Source organism: Heptranchias perlo, chromosome 29 (assembly GCF_035084215.1).
Source record: "Heptranchias perlo isolate sHepPer1 chromosome 29, sHepPer1.hap1, whole genome shotgun sequence".
Lineage (NCBI taxonomy): Eukaryota > Metazoa > Chordata > Chondrichthyes > Hexanchiformes > Hexanchidae > Heptranchias > Heptranchias perlo.
The window spans coordinates 8,813,012-8,829,602 of NC_090353.1; the positions used below are offsets into that span (position 1 = coordinate 8,813,012).

The 16,591-nt window shown below is 41.0% G+C and overlaps 1 protein-coding gene across 1 annotated transcript in view; it reads left to right on the forward strand.

Annotated features, from left to right (window-relative positions):
- Positions 1–16,591, forward strand: part of LOC137299366 (dual specificity mitogen-activated protein kinase kinase 2) — a 72,481-nt gene that overhangs the window by 18,591 nt on the left and 37,299 nt on the right. The window contains exons 2-3 of the mRNA XM_067968059.1: positions 3,296–3,506; positions 7,478–7,624. Coding sequence (XP_067824160.1) covers positions 3,296–3,506; positions 7,478–7,624 — 358 coding nt within the window. The remainder of the gene's footprint in view (positions 1–3,295; positions 3,507–7,477; positions 7,625–16,591) is intronic.

A 16,591-nucleotide genomic window follows, 5' to 3' on the forward strand; every position in this document is an offset into this window, starting at 1 on the left:
CCCACCGTTAGGTAAGCGAGACAGCAAGGAGTCCACTTTCTCCTACCATACTCTTTCATTAAGGCCTTTTGGCTACACAGCACACTTTACCACCTTTTCCATTTGCCATGCAGAAGATAATTGGAAAGGTCTATTATTCAGACAATAATTCAGTGAAATGTTCTATTAAGTCCTGTGGATGGTGTTGAGTTTGTTCAAGTCACCAGTGACAGTAGCCCATAAGGCCCAGTTTGAGCACGATTGATGATGGAATTTAGCCAACAAAATTTATTTAAGTTCATTTTTGAGTAATTGTGCACCCCTGTGGATGAATCCCAATCTCTCTCTCATGACCCACTTGGCCTCCTGACATGCAGCAGCTCACAATTACTCTGAAGAGACTTCAAGTACCACGTTAAAGACTTCGCTTTTGCCTAACAGCACTCCTTCCTTTCGCATTTACTTTAAGACGACCCTGCTCGGTGGTTGAACAGGGTCTAGTTTCAGTTTGTTTATGACTTCGGCTACAGAGGTATCATGGGCCACATCATCTGATCTCACAGACTGAGTCTGTAGTCACAGTTACAAATGCAGATGCACAGGAAGTTATCCAACAAGAAGAGCTGAATCAATACTGCCTGTGACTGCACTGGAACCAAATTCAAAACATCATGATGCATCATTAAACCCACCTTTTTAACTCTTAATCTAATTCTTTACCTAATTAACTTTTGAATTGTGGTATAAACAGAATACATTATGAAGACCCATGGAATGCAAATCCATCCCCTATCTTCATGAAGAAGTTATCGCTAAAATAAACTACTTATATTTTTCCAATTGCTTTTCTCCTATCCCACATACAGTTTTGTGAAATCCAGCAGAGTTTGTCCCACTGGGTAGTGATATGAAATTGGCAGTGTGATGTGGCAAAGGTTCTGGGTGCTATATAGTTGCCAATTACCATGCTATTTACTTTGAAGCTGTATTTTTGATCATGTTGAAAAGCTCCCTTTACTGTGCCCCAGCAAAATATTCCTTAATCCTTAGGTTAGAGCACTTAAAGCTGTCCCAAAGGCCTAGTGCAAAATGGAACCATTCAGTGTATCCCTAAGCCCCACAGACTAGAAGTTTGCAGGTTCACTTTCTGGTCTGTGCTAAGTTAACTGATCTCAGCCAGAGCTGCAGATTAGGACACTGATATTTAAATCCTACAACCCAACAGCTTTAAGGCCAATACTAGTTAGGGTTCGCAATTCCTAATCAAAGTGCATGTGTAGACGTTGGATGAGGGTGTGGGGCTCTGCTGTGATGCACTCCATACTTGAATATCCCATCGTTGCGCACTATCTTGGTTTATACATGACCACAGTCACTTAGGTGAGGTACAGGAAGATGACCACCATTTGTGGAACTGTACTCCAGCAAAAGTTCACACCTCCAGGGTGGCGGGGTGGTGGAAATTGTCTTTAAAACAAAAAAAGCACTCCTAGTACATCAGCGAATTTGTCCATGTTCCACAGCAGCTTCCTGGTGGCCTCGGAATACAATTGCTGATTGGTGTTGAATTCATGCTAGATTTTCTCTATGGTCCATTGCACACTCAGCTGTGTTAAGTCTGCTCAATTATAGACCCCTTACAAACAGCAGAGTGAGGAAACTTTCATCTCATCAGTGCGAGCTGGATTTGAACTGAGCGCAAAAGGTGAAAGGACTACGTTCTAACCTACTTTAACATGAACGTTTTTTGTATACGCTAAATAAAGGCATGGTGGAGTTTCTACAGCAATGGATAAACTTCCATGCTTTCTTTGAAATCAGCCTTGAATGTTAAATTTCAGAATGGATTCTTGTCATGTGTTCATGTCTGGTAATCTGCATTTTTCCCACTATAACTCTGATTATAATTGACTCTTTTGTTTTTAAGGTCTCCCCAGAATCCAGTACTCAGACCTTAAGTTGTATTTTCTTCAGCATTTTTTGCTTTCCACCATTTGTGGTTGGACTTTGTTTTTTTTAAATATTTCATCCATTGTTAGTTAACACCCACCCACTCACCATAACCACAACATGGTGATGGGTCAATTAAATGTAGGTGGGCTATATTGTCTTTTTAAAAAAAATTAACATAGAAGTACACTTACTATTTATTTGCTATATAGTTACTGATTACCGTTTGCAGTTTTAAATAAAAATGTGAAACATGTAGTAGCGGACCATCTTGCAAAACTTCTTGGTCAAAAGAGCACTCCGTTTTCTTGAGCCCTCAACTTAATGATCACAAGCTGAAAAGATCACTGTTAAAAGATTACAGCAGGCCAGTTGCAAAGCCAGTGCCTAATAGAAGTATGATTCAAATGACTGCACAAACTATTGACCAGACAGAACAGGTGTGCAACCCGAATGGCTTTCTTCCCTGCTTATTCAATGAGGCACGGGGTTAATGTTCTTACTGAGTTCCCAGTGGTACTTTTGGGGTTGCCTTGCAAAGCTGCGGTTGAGATACGTCAAAGATGTGTTTGGGAGCTGAGTGTTGAAACTGATCCTTTACAATAGGAAATAATTAAACAGTGTTCTTGGTTGAAAGGAAAGAGTGTAATTTCAAGAACTATTATTGCAAACTTTGAATCTTCTAAAAAGAAAAAGTGAGCAAGAACTCTTTCCTTTTGCAGGCAAGTTTCCAGACAAAAATAGTTGTGCTTATCTTGTCTGTCTTTAGAGAGATAGCTATTTCCTGTGTCTCGTCACTGCATGCAGTGGTGAGACAACACTATATATCATGCTGTACGCTCTTGAGAGCCTTGAGCCTTGAGGGTGGGGAGAGGGTCAGTGTATGGATGAAAAATGGATGGAAATTATATTTTGGGCATGATTAATTTTTGAAGATTGGTTTCATAATATAGTGAAATTTAGATTCCTCAATCATTAAACATTGAAGTAAATTGATAGTGTCCTACTGCTGCAACATGTGTGTGTCTCATTATGAGTAGGTGGGCAGGGAACTGGAAGGAACAGTTCCAGCTCTTGATCACCATCTTGAAGGTATATGTAGGGCGAAGATGAGACAGGTCAATGTGAATCTTTTCCTTCTTTGCTGAAATAGCTTGCCAACCATCATTGCCCAGGCCAACTCATGAAGTTAGGCAGTGTACTGCAGGCTACTGTACTCACGTCGTGACTTGATTTCAGGAAAGAGCAGGTAGGATAAGGGGCAAAGTTCAGAAAAATTGAGGGTTGGGGGGTGGTTGTGAAACTTATGTCACAAGATCCTTGTTTCATTTCAAGATCTTTGAAAAATCTTTTTTTTGGTTTTCAGAGCTAACCTAGAAGCCCTGCAGAAGAAGTTGGAGGAGCTCGAGCTTGACGAGCAGCAGAAAAAGAGACTTGAAGCCTTTCTTACACAGAAGGCCAAAGTTGGTGAACTGAAAGATGACGACTTTGATAAGATATGTGAGCTGGGTGCCGGGAACGGTGGTGTCGTCACCAAAGTACGTCACAAACCATCGGGACTTATTATGGCAAGAAAGGTAAGCTTATATTGGCAGGATTTGGTGATGGGTAATCCCTGCATTCATTGTGGAGATTTTCTCAGTATTTAGGAGCTGCAGCTTCTCAATTTTTGGTGCAAGTTTTAAGAGTTCCAAATTGCAGAAAGTTAATGGATTCTTCAGATGTAAATTTGTGCAGTTGTTTATCAGTAGGCTTTTCTTAGACTCAAGGTTAACATGGACTTTTCTAACTATAAATCAGAAAACAAGAACACTGTCCCAATACTTTAGTAGAAGCAATGAATGAAGTTCTGTTTAAAAAGAAAATCAGCCTTTAAGTGGATATGAAATATCCCAGAGTGGCAGAAAATAAATTTGTGTTTTGTGTAGTTCATGGACAAAATAAGGTTACTATTTTTGGAAAAAATATAATAAGCCAAATATATTGACTTATTGGACTCTATTTGACTATCATTAATTAAAATTCACAATTAAAATCATTGCAATAGTTTAAGCATATGTGCAACTTCATTTTCAGTCAATGTTTAAGGACAGTAGAAAGCAGAGAATTGCTGTAGCTTTCCTTATATTAAAACACTGCTCTGAGGGTGAACTGGACCCCACTTGCCGTTTTCCGCTGAGTTCTTTATCTTGTTGAGCTATATCTTTGAGTTCCTTTCTTAAAATCAGTATTCTTTTCTCTCTGCAAAATATATTCTGGTTCCAGTGAAAGATGCCTCTAATTTCTGATGTACAAAGTCACTATAGTTTTTTTTAGTTGATTAGCAGTCAGTATTTATTCAGCTCTATTTATTTCAATCAGACTTGCACAATTCTACTCCAAGCTGCAACATTATCGTCAACAAAGAAACTGTGTTCAACTATCTGGAGCATCCCTACATCCTTATTTATTGTCCTTATCTAAATTCTTCCCCTCTGACGTAATCCACAGACAAAGGATCAGCTTTCACGTATATTGATGATACTCGGTTGTATCACCCCATTACTTCTCTCAACCCTTTGACTGTCTCTGTGCTGTCAGACTGCTATCAAGTCTTGGAAGAATCACAACTTCCTCCAGCATAAAATCAGAAACCCAGAAGCCATTGTCTTCCGTTCCCATGCCACTAATTCCATTCACCTCCCCAATCACATTTTCGGGCTGTACTGAATTGAGCTGAACTTTAAACCCCCCCCCCCCCCCAACCATCCTATCCATCACCAAGTCCACTTACTTCCACGTTCGCTGTGTTGCCCACCTCTGCTCCTGCCTCAGCTGCTTTGTGACAGATACCCTTTGTCACCTCAAGACTTGACTTCCCTATGGCTCTTTTAATTGGCTTCCCATCCTCCACTCTCCACAAACTCCGACTTGACCCAAATTCTGCTGTGCACATCCTGTCCTGTACCAAGTCCTGTTTGCCTATCATGCCTATCCTTGCTGACCTGTAGTGGCTCCCAGGCCCCCAACACATTACGTTTTAAAATCCTTGTCCTGGTCTACAAATCCCTCCAAAGCCTTGCCCCAACCTATCTCTGCAATCTCCACCAGCCCTATATACCATCCCGAATACTCCACTCCTCTTGTCTTCAGCATTCTATGCATTCATATCATTGGTGGCAGAACTTCCAGCTGCCTTGGACCTACATTTTGAAACTCCCTCCCTAAACCTGTCCACCTTACAAATCTCCAGCTGTGACTACTCTTAAGCAACTCTCCCTTTGCACAACACCATTTTCCTTATATCTTGTGAAGTGCCATGGGACATTTCATGTTTCAAAGTTTCATAAGATACAAATTGTTGTGCTTATCCTAAATCGGCTGTGACATTCCAAAGAGCTTCATCTTCGTGCTCTTGGATCTGCGTTTTTAGAAATGATGTATTCCATTTTGTTTTGGACGGAAAGAAGTGACATTTTCATGGGCACTGTTGGGATATTCCAGTTTCACAGTCGATATAAATTTTCCAGTATTCATCCTGTATCGCCAATGTAGTTTCTTCACAGTCCAAGTTTTTTTTTAAAAATCATATTCATGCACAATTGTGGGTACTCCAATGGTATTTTTTACCCAATGAATGCAGTTTGCTCAACAATTTTATTGAACAGATGTGTGGAAAAAAACATTGATGTCACATGCCAGGCAATTTGCAGCGTCAACAAGGAAAAGGAAATCTTTGCCTATGAAAGCACTGTACAAAGTGATGTACAAGTTAAACCGTTTTACACAGTTTTATATCCTGCAAACCTGGTGATGCAACTGGTGGCAAGACATGGATTTCAAGTGCTAGACTTCACATTAATTCTTGACTGCCTCGCAAGTGCTAGACTTCACATTAATTCTTGACTGCCTCGCAAGTGCTAGACTTCACATTAATTCTTGACAGCTATGCCCTTTCCTCTCACCGTTGCACATTGCCAACATGAAAAGGATTTTTTTTTGGCGTTCCATCTCACCTTTATCAATTTTCTCCCCTCTCCTGAAGGCGCTATCCTTTGCTGAAAAAGGCTCTACAGGTACCAGTAACACTCCCAAACTTCACTGAAGTGGTCATTCTTCACATGAGCCTAAGGGGTGATTTCCCCAAACTGACGTTCCCCAGGAGTACATCTTGGGGAAAACACATATGAGCAGCCCATCATTTGCAGCCATTTATTTTATTAATGAGCGGAAAATCACCGACTGCATGCTGGCGATTTCCCAATGAGGGCTTCTTGGAAGCGTCAGATTACCCCTAGTGAATAGCAGCAGGTTATTCAACTCTGGAGGATATTATAACTGACCCTGTTCAGTCCTAACCTAGGGTCCACACTTCCAACGGGTCACTAGGTAGCTGCTGGAAATGGGAACCCTGGCTCGGGGATACAGAGGATAATGAAAGTATTCCCTATCTGATGCCTTGGATTGAGATTAAATAAACCAAAAGGATTTCTTTAAAGTAGCTTGCCATTCAGAAGTAGCAAACAGATTTTTATGCCTTGCTAAGGTGGTTTGAACGTACTGACTGTGGAGATGTATTCTGAAACCTCAGCAAACATAAGCTGACATGATTGTGGCAGTACAGATATATTAAGTCAAGGAGAAAATATTTGTGCTTAAGTTGGCACAGGTTAACGGGCTTATTTTTTCATGGAGGAGGAGTTCCCCAGCTTAGTTCCCAAGGTATTTAATAAGAATGTTTCATCATTGCTTCTCTTTTAAGATAAATTGGGAATGCTGGCATCACTGAAGGAACTAGTTTAGAAGAGATGCACAGCTTGATATGAGGGAACTTAATGACCTCTCTGCTGGCAACCCAAGAAGCTTCAGCTTTTTTTGTTTTCAACTGTTTAATTCAATCCCTCACACAGTACAATTCAGCATCGCCTCCAAACCAGCTGTTCAGTTGAGGGTCATCAGATTTAACTATTTAAACAAAAATATTAAAAAGAATTGGCAGAGGTAAGCAACAAAAGCAATCAAATGATGAATTCTTTCTAAAAATTGGCACCAGTTAAGTTTGAAGGCAACTTGTGCAAGATAAACATTCAATCCCAAAAGAGCATCCCAGTTAACTTTGACTTAAACAGACTGTTCAAGTGAACTTTGCTCTGCTTGCCCAGTTAGTATCAAGGCATGCATGCAAAACAAAACTGCCTGTGTAGCATCCCCACTGAGAGTAAACTGGGCAGTTTGACTCAACTCACTCACTAATGTGTATGATGAGCCAGACTTAAGGCGACAGAATCTCTGTACTAACATGACAGAACTCTCTACCCCACCTGAATGTGATTCTATAGATAGCTATGTCTGGTTTTGTGCTGACACACTACTTGCCATCTGGAGAATCAGCAAGAAAACATTGTGATATTCCCAGAAATCTGAGTTTGTAACAGTTGTAAAGGTCAGTATAATTCCAAGTGAAAAATACCATGGTTAGATTTTTTCCATTTTTTTAAAAAAAAGGTAATGGATTCAAATAATCATCAATAAAGGATCTAATTTCAAGTTTTTTTTTCCATTTTTACAGCTGATTCACTTAGAAATAAAGCCTGCCATCCGCAATCAAATCATCAGAGAGCTCCAGGTGCTACATGAATGTAATTCACCATATATTGTGGGCTTCTACGGAGCATTTTACAGTGATGGGGAAATCAGTATATGCATGGAGCACATGGTAAGTGTTAATGCTATCAATAATGCGTCTCAGTACTGCAGTGGCAATGGAACTTTTAGTATAAGTTACACACGTTGGTCTTTTGCGGCCAAGAGCCAGAGACCCGTTTTGGGATTTTTCAAATGTTTTTTTTTCTAAAGCCAGCTTGTGTATATTTTTTTAAGTTTTTGAAGTTCAGTTTTGAGTGGGGAATTGAATTTAGACAGAAGATAATGTATGCAATTTTTAGACAGTATGCATAGTATCGTAGTAGGTACAGCACAGGAAGAGGACATTCGGCCCATCATGCCTGCGCCAGCTCTTTGAAAGAGCTATCCAGTTAGTCCCGTTCCCCTTCTCTTTCCCCATAGCCCTGTAAATTTTTTTCCCTTCAAGTATTTATCCAATTCCTTTTTGAAAGTTACTATTGAATCTGCTTCCACCTTTCAGGCAGTGCATTCCAGACCATTACAACTCACTACGTTTTTAAAAAAAAATTTCCTCATGTCGCCTCTGGCACTTTTGCTGATCACCTTAAACCTGTGTCCTCTGGTTACTGACCCTTCTGCCGCTGGAAACAGTTTCTCCTTATTTACTCTATCAAAATCGTTCATGATTTTGAACACCTTTATCAAATCTCCTCTCAACCTTCTCTGCTCTAAGGAGAACAACCCCAGGTTCTCCATCTCTCCACATAACTGAAGTATCTCATCCTGGTACCATTCTAGTAAATTTCTTCTGCACCCTCTCTAAGGCCTTGACATCTTTCCTAAAGTGTGGTGCCCAGAATTGAACACAATACTCCAGCTGCGGTCTAATCAGTGTTTTATAAAAGTTTAGCATAAACTTTCTTGCTTTTGTACTCTATGCCTCTATCAATAAAGCCCAGGATCCCATATGCTTTTTTAACAGCCTTCTCAACTTCTCCTGCCACCTTCAAAGATTTATGTACATACACCCAGGTCTCTGTTCCTGCACTCCCTTTAAAATTGTACCATTTATTTTATATTGCCTCTCCTCGTTCTTCCTACCAAAATGTATCACTTCACACTTCTCTGCATTAAATTTCATTTATCGTGTCAGCCCATCTCACCAGTCTGCGGCCATCTGAAGTCTGTTACTATCTTCCACGTTATTTACTACATTTGAGTTTCATGTCATCTGCAGACTTTGAAATTATATCCTCTATACCCAAGTCCAGGTCATTTAATATATATCGAAAAGAGCAGTGGTCCTAATACTGACCCCTGGGGAACATCAAGGTATACTTCCCTCCAGTCTGAAAAACAACTGTTAACCACTACTCTGTGCTTTGTGACCCTTAGCCAATTTTGTATCCATGTTGCCACTGTCCCTTTAATCCCATGGGTTTCAATTTTGTTAACAAGTCTATTATGTGGTACTTTAACAAATGCCTTTTGAAAGTCCATATACACATTATTACAGTTGCATGAAAATCACATTAAAAATAAAATGTCTTGTGTTCATTATCTGCCTTGTGACTGTTCAGTCTGTGCGTCAATTTTCTTCATTTAGTGTCTTTTCTTCCTCATTGGTTAAGTCTATTTTTCTATTTTGTTCTCTACTTGTTCACCAATCCTAATCATATTAGGCAAAACCTTTCTTTCCAATCTCATGAACGGCTGCACTCGCATTTGTCCAAAAAAAATTCTACCTACCTTCCACCAGCCACTATAAGATTCCTTAACTTGGCCCACTATTGTTCTTTATATAACAAAATTGGTGTATGCCTTTTCAGTAATCTCACTGGACAGCCATGATCTTGTGACCATGGCTAATTGTAATCCTGGGACTGTTCTGTTTGTGTTGCTTTCTAGCAATCTTGTTAACTGCTGGTAAGCACTGACCTGATTTCTTCCATGTTTGACAGCTCAAAGCTCCAACATATGCCAATAAAGGCAGACCAGGCAGGGGTGGGTGTCAGCTGGAAGATCTGAGTCAGTTTCTCCAGGGTTAAAGGCTGTGGAACTGTGCTGGCATGGGGATGGACTTTGAAAGATCTATCCCTAGCCAGGTTCTTTTCAGTCTTTGACCACTGTCACTAAAAGTACTCTTGATATTTTTCTGGTCGCCTCCTTCTCAAGCAATTGAGGGATGCTGTTCAGGGGGAGGGAGGGAAGGGGAGAAGCTGTTCAGGGGGAGGGAGGGAAGGGGAGAAGCTGTTCAGGGGGAGGGAGGGAAGGGGAGAAGCTGTTCAGGGGGAGGGAGGGAAGGGGAGAAGCTGTTCAGGGGGAGGGAGGGAAGGGGGGAAGCTGTTCAGGGGGAGGGAGGGAAGGGGAGAAGCTGTTCAGTGGGAGGGAGGGAAGGGGAGAAGCTGTTTGGGGAGAGGGAGGGAAGGGGAGAAGCTGTTTGGGGAGAGGGAGGGAAGGGGAGAAGCTGTTTGGGGAGAGGGAGGGAAGGGGAGAAGCTGTTTGGGGAGAGGGAGGGAAGGGGAGAAGCTGTTTGGGGAGAGGGAGGGAAGGGGAGAAGCTGTTTGGGGAGAGGGAGGGAAGGGGAGAAGCTGTTTGGGGAGAGGGAGGGAAGGGGAGAAGCAGTTTGGAGGGGGGCAATTCTGAAGACTTCTGGGAATTCTTTTTTTGTAAAAAAAAATTGTGGGGATTTCTTTCTAAGTTCAAGGAAGCAGCAGGACTGACTCGCGAGCTCCATGGATCTGTTCACACTTGAAACTGTAATGGGTGATGTGCCTTAAGGGAATTGAGTTTTGATGTGTGTTGGGCACAAGAAACGGATCATCTGTTGGAATTTTACGTTGATATTTATGTGTAGCATGTCCCACCTGTGTAAAGTAACCAATGGGATCAGTTTTTTCTCCCCAGGGCAATTTTTGTCTGGTGTTCCATAAAGTGATTACGTGCATCCAGTCTGTTTAATATGGATTATACCAGAAAGCACCTTTTGTGCAGATTGTTGCATCTACTGTGGGTTGTTTTTCTAACACAAGAACCTTTTTTCAGTGGAAACAATTTTTCCTGGTTGGCTTTTTACTGGAATACTCGCTGCAGTTAATTTCCCTTTTCCTTGCCACTTCAAACAACAGTTTAATTTGTTAGTGGAAAAATTGTAGACCATAGCAAATAGATCAAAATACAAACAGACTGATGGAACCGGCTATCAGTAACAGTGAACAGTAACAAACATCATCCTTTCAGCACAGAACATTCTTGCATATCCAGCAGCCATCAATTCTGTTATTTAATGTAGGATTTTTGAAGTGTCTTTGACTTTTTGTATGAAGCCATGTGTTTTAAAAATGTTGGAATAAAAACGTATTAAGAATTTAAAATGGTAAATAGTGCAATGGGGAAATTGACAATTTTCTAATTGTGGATTGTTTATTGCCCTTGCTCTTCCATTCAAATGCCTTGAGATTGAAACCCATTTTTAATCTTGTATTCAACTTTTTCCCTTCCAGTCCTGAAGGCAGTGACTCATAATGTTGATTCTATAGCAAGAAAACCCCTTTTAGTTCATCAAGCTTGCTCCATCCAGAGTCCATGTATGGTTCATGAATCCTCTTCTCTCCTTCTCCCACTTCCACATTCCGCCCCTCCCCACCCTTCCCCAAGCATGGTTCAACAGGAGCTGGAATTCTTTAGGAACTCTCCTCTGCAACTGTTTCGCTTATGTGCGCCTAGACATAGTGTCCACAAGTGACCATCAAGGACACTACAGCCAAGATCAATCCTGTCCTTGCCTGATGTTCACTTTTTCACCAGGCCAATTTCCATCCCCACATCAGGGCACCGAGACTAATTGTCGAGCTACCGTTGAGACCAGCTAACTCGGCACAAGCCAAGAATTGAATTATGATACATTTACCCATGAGCCATTTGCCTTTTTCCACTCTACATCGCTAAGCAGATAGAGTAGGTGCCTTGCTTTTTGTCATACTCTGAGCAATATTTTTTTTGATATTGATGTTCACTAGCAATTATTTGCTCCATCTGATGCCTTTTGTGCTGTCAGTCATGTTAGGAGATAATTACTAGTATCCTCTGACAACATTCCCCTTATCAGGATAGAGTCCATCAGTAAGAAAGAACTTGCATTTATAGACAACCTTACGATGTCCCAAAGCACTTCCTAGCTAATGAACTGCTTTTTGAAGTGTAATCACTGTTGTAATGCCGGGAATGACAGAAGGCATTTTGCATACAGCAAGATCCCACAAAACGGAAATGAAATAAATGATCAGATAACTTTTTTTTGAAGTGATGTTGGTTGAGAGATAAATGTTGGCCAGCACACTGGAGGAATTCCGTGCTCTTTTTGGAAAAATGCCGTGGGATCCATAATGTCCACCTGAATGGGCAGATGGGACCTTGGTTTAACATCTTATCTGAAAGACATCACTTCTGGCAGTGCAGCACTCCCTCAGTACTACACTGGAATGTCCATCTGGATTTATGTGCTCAAGTCTCTGGAGGGGGGCTTGAACCCACAACCTTTGACTCAGGCAAGTGAGCTTTTGCTGAGCCACGGCTGACACCAAATAAAAATCTTGGTATTGCTGTGATGCACCAGACAACGGGATCATCCAGGAATAATTTAGTTCAGTACTGTGTAAACGGCATACTTGTCACCCAATGCTCTTCCTCCTCACTTGATATATTAAACTTTTGGTTTGCAATTTGGAAGGCAAAAGTGCCATATAAAAAAAATCACAAATGAGAAATACACAAAATAGGGAAATACATTCTTGACAGTGACGGTTCAAAGCAACATTGCACTAAATTTCTTGGACCGCAGTCTTGCTCAAGGACCGAACTTGTGATTATTGCAACACACACCAAGGAGTTGGGAGGCATGGCTCAAACCTATCTTTCTCCATGTAGTGAGTTGCTGGTCTCAGTTGTGGGCAGCTGCTAAGTGGAGGACAGGTACTTGAACACAGGAAGAGGGAGGGGAAAAGCTAGACTCAAGTTCATTTTTAGTGGAGTCTTTCCATGCTCTCTGCATTCCCTTGCTTTTTCTTGCTGAAGAGAAAGGAAAAACAAGGCAGGCCAAATTGAGTACCACCGGTTTACATCCATTTTTATCCTCTGTAATGTCACAATTTTTTAAGTCTTGGTGTATAGGGCTGCTTACTTTTTAATGTGATTCATTGTATGAACACAAAGTCTGCATTGCATGAATCCTGAATTATTGATGCTGTAGAATTGATTGTAGTGATCTCTGGGGCATGCTTTCATAATTTTTTTTTGCTGACTTGTTACTTGTATTTTCGTAATGTAACGCAAATGTCAGTATTCTAAATTGTTTGCTTCAAGTGGACTTGGTCTTTGAGGTAAATTTTAATGCATAGATTTCAAATATAGAATCCAATTCATTTGTTTAATTTTTTTTCCTTAAATTTGTTTTGCAAAGTAGTGCTGTTGCACAAAAACAGATACTGTCAAAGGGTTTAGAACTTAGCAATGCTTTGCATTTCCAAGATCAATATTGGAGAAGTACATGAAACAAATGTAACATCGTATGCGAACATTCTTGTACAGCTTGCTATCTGAGCAAGGTCTCTGCACATAAAACACAAAGTAACCGATTCCCTACAAGGATAGTATCAGCACAAGGTAACAGATTTTCCCACAAGGATAATGTCACTGCATGAGCATGCCAACCATCAGGTTGCCGAGCTGACAGCATTTCAGTTTGTCAGTGTTTCAGAATGAAAATAAGCTTTTTTTCCCACTGGGATTGGAGGGGAACATGAGTTGGATCAGCTAGAGGGCAGGACTAATAGCTATTCGAACCAATTAACCAGGCATTAGTTTGCTCAACTGTTTGCGCATGAATTGGGTCAGAAAAGGTTTAAGATGAGCAAATGGTTTTTGCATTTGTTTGTTTAGCACTTGTCCCCAAAGAAGTGTTCTGCTAAAATGCAGTTTTTAAAAACTCAGAGTATGCTCAGCTATTGTTTTATGTGAAGATTTATTTTCTTTGAAACTAGTTGCAGCTGTTTTTTGAGATGAGGATGTTCATGTGAATGCATAAACTTCATCATTGCTGTAGCTGCATCTGTACAATTAAAGTTAATTAGAAATAAAATAAGGAGCAGGACTGGAGTAATCATGATTTTCACTTAATTGTGTTGGCCTTGGCTCAGTGGTATCACACTTACATCTGAATAAGAATGTTGAGAGTTCAAGCCCCTCTTCAGAGATTGGCGCACATGATCTAGGCTGACATTTCAGTGCAGTACTGAGGGAATGCTGCATTGTCAGAGGTGCCATCTTTTGGATGAGATGTTAAACTGAGGCCTCGTCTGCCTGCATAGTACTGGTTCCTTTGTTACCATGCAGAAACTGGAGAGAGAACGCCCATGCCTCTGTTAGAGCAGTCAACATCCACAGAGAAATGTGAGGAGTGACAATAATTAATAAAAGCATAATAGACATAGAAACATAGAAAATAAGAGCAGGAGTAGGCCATTCATCCTTTCAAGCCTGCTCTGCTATTTCATATGATCATGGCTGATCCTCTATCTCAATACCATATTCCCGCTCTCTCCCCATACCCCATGATGCCTTTTGTGTCTAGAAATCTATCTATCACCTTCTTTAAATATATTCAGTGACTTGGCCTCCACAGCCTTCTGTGGTAGAGAATTCCACAGGTTCACCACCCTCTGAGTGAAGAAATTTCTCCGCATCTCAGTCCTAAATGTCCTACCCCGTATCCTGAGATTGTGACCCCTCGTTCTGCACCCCCCATCCAGGGGAAACATCCTCCCTGCATCCAGTCTATCTAGCCCTCTCAGAATTTTATACGTTTCAATTAGATCCCCTCTCATTCTTCTAAATTCTAGTGAATACAGGCCTAGTTGATCCAATCTCTCCTCATATGACAGTCCTGCCATCCCAGGAATCGGTCTGGTGAACCTTCGGTGCACTCCCTTTATGGCAAGTATATCCTTTCTTAGGTAAGGAGACCAAAACTGCACGCAATACTCCAGGTGTGGCCTCACCAAGTCCCTGTATAACTGCAGTAAGACATCCTTGCTCCTTTACTCAAATCCTCTTGCAATGAAGGCCAACATACCATTCGCCTTCCTAACTGCTTGCTGCACTTGCCTGTTTGCTTTCAGTGACTGGTGTACAAGGACATGCAGGTCCCTTTGTACATCAACATTTCCCAATCTATCACCATTTAAATAATACTCTGCCTTTCTGTTTTTCCTTCCGAAGTGGATAACTTCACATTTGTCCACGTTATACTGCATCTGCCATATATTTGCCCACTCACTCAACTTGTCTAAATCGCCTTGAAGCCTCTCTGTATCCTCCTCACAACTCACAATCCCACCTAGTTTTGTGTCCTCAGCCAACCTGGAAATATTATATTTGGTTCCCTCATTGATATATATTGTGAATAGCTGAGGCCCAAGCACTGATCCCTGCGGTACCCCACTAGTCACCGCGTGCAACCCGGAAACGACCCATTTATTCCTACTGTCTGTTTCCTGTCTGTTAACCAATTTTCAATCCATGCCAATATATTACCCCCATCCCATGTGCTTGAATTTTGCACACTAACCTCTTATGTGGGACTTTATCAAAGGCCTTCTGAAAATCTAAATACACCACGTCCACTGGTTCTCCCTTATCTATTCTACCAGTTATATCCTCAAAAAACTCCAGTAGGTTTGTCAAATGCATTTTCCCTTTCATAAATCCACGTTGACTTTGTCTAATCCCGTTAATATTTTCTAAGTGTCCTGTTATCCCATCCTTTTATAATAGACTCTAGCATTTTCCCTACTATTGATGTTAGGCTAACCGGTCTGTAGTTCCCTGTTTTCTCTCCTTTTTTAAATAATGGGGTTACATTTGCCACCCTCCAATCTTCCATAATCTATAGAATTTTGGAAGATGATAACCAATGCATCCACTATTTCCATGGCTACCTCTTTTAGTACCCTGGGATGTAGATTATCAGGCCCTGGGAATTTATTGGCTTTCAGTCCCATTAATTTGTCCAGCATTTTTCTTTACTAATACTAATTTCCTTTAATTCCTCCTTCTCACTAGACCCTCGATTCCCTAGCATTTCTGGGAAGTTATGTGTGTCCTCTTCTGTGAAGACAGACCAAAGTATTTGTTTAATTGCTCTGCCATTTCCTTGTTCCCCATTATAAATTATCCCATTTCTGACTGTAAGGGACCTACATCTATCTTCACTAATCTTTTTTCTTTTTACATACTTGTAGAAGCTTTTACAGTCTGCTTTTATGTTCCTTGCAAGTTTACTCTCATGCTCTTTTTTCCCCTCCTTAATCGATCTCTTGGTCTTTTTTTGCTGATAGATTGCAAATCCTGAATTGGAAGCACTTGGGCCAACTTAAGAGCACAAAATTCAACTCTGTCCCACTGCGCTTTCAGTCCAACTTCTTGTCGTCTTGTGTAATGAGGGCTGTTTGAATTGTGTTTTTTTTTTAAGCTTAGAGTCAGCTTTCAATAGTTTCCTAAGTTGGCATTTACAAAAACAAAGGAAGGATAGTATCATTACCAGGTAAGAATTAAAGATAGCATCTGTTAACTCTGATATAGAGAGGGGCTCAGGAAACTAAATGTCATCAGAAAAAGAAACTTTGAAAAGGAGAGGACAGAATTTAGGTGAAAAGAGAATGGACATGATCCATGTTTTCAAAGTGAAGGGAATCAGTGGAAGTGACGTGGAGAAGTTTTTTTTTTATTCATTCATGGGATGTGGGCATCGCTGACAAGGCCAGCATTTATTGCCCATCCCTAATTGCCCTTGAGAAGGTGGCAGTGAGCCACCTTCTTGAACCGCTGCAGTCCGTGTGGTGAAGGTTCTCCCACAGTGCTGTTAGGAAGGGAGTTCCAGGATTTTGACCCAGCGACGATGAAGGAACGGCGATATATTTCCAAGTCGGGATGGTGTGTGACTTGGAGGGGAACGCGCAGGTTGTGGTGTTCCCATATGTCTGCTGCTCTTGTCCTTCTAGAT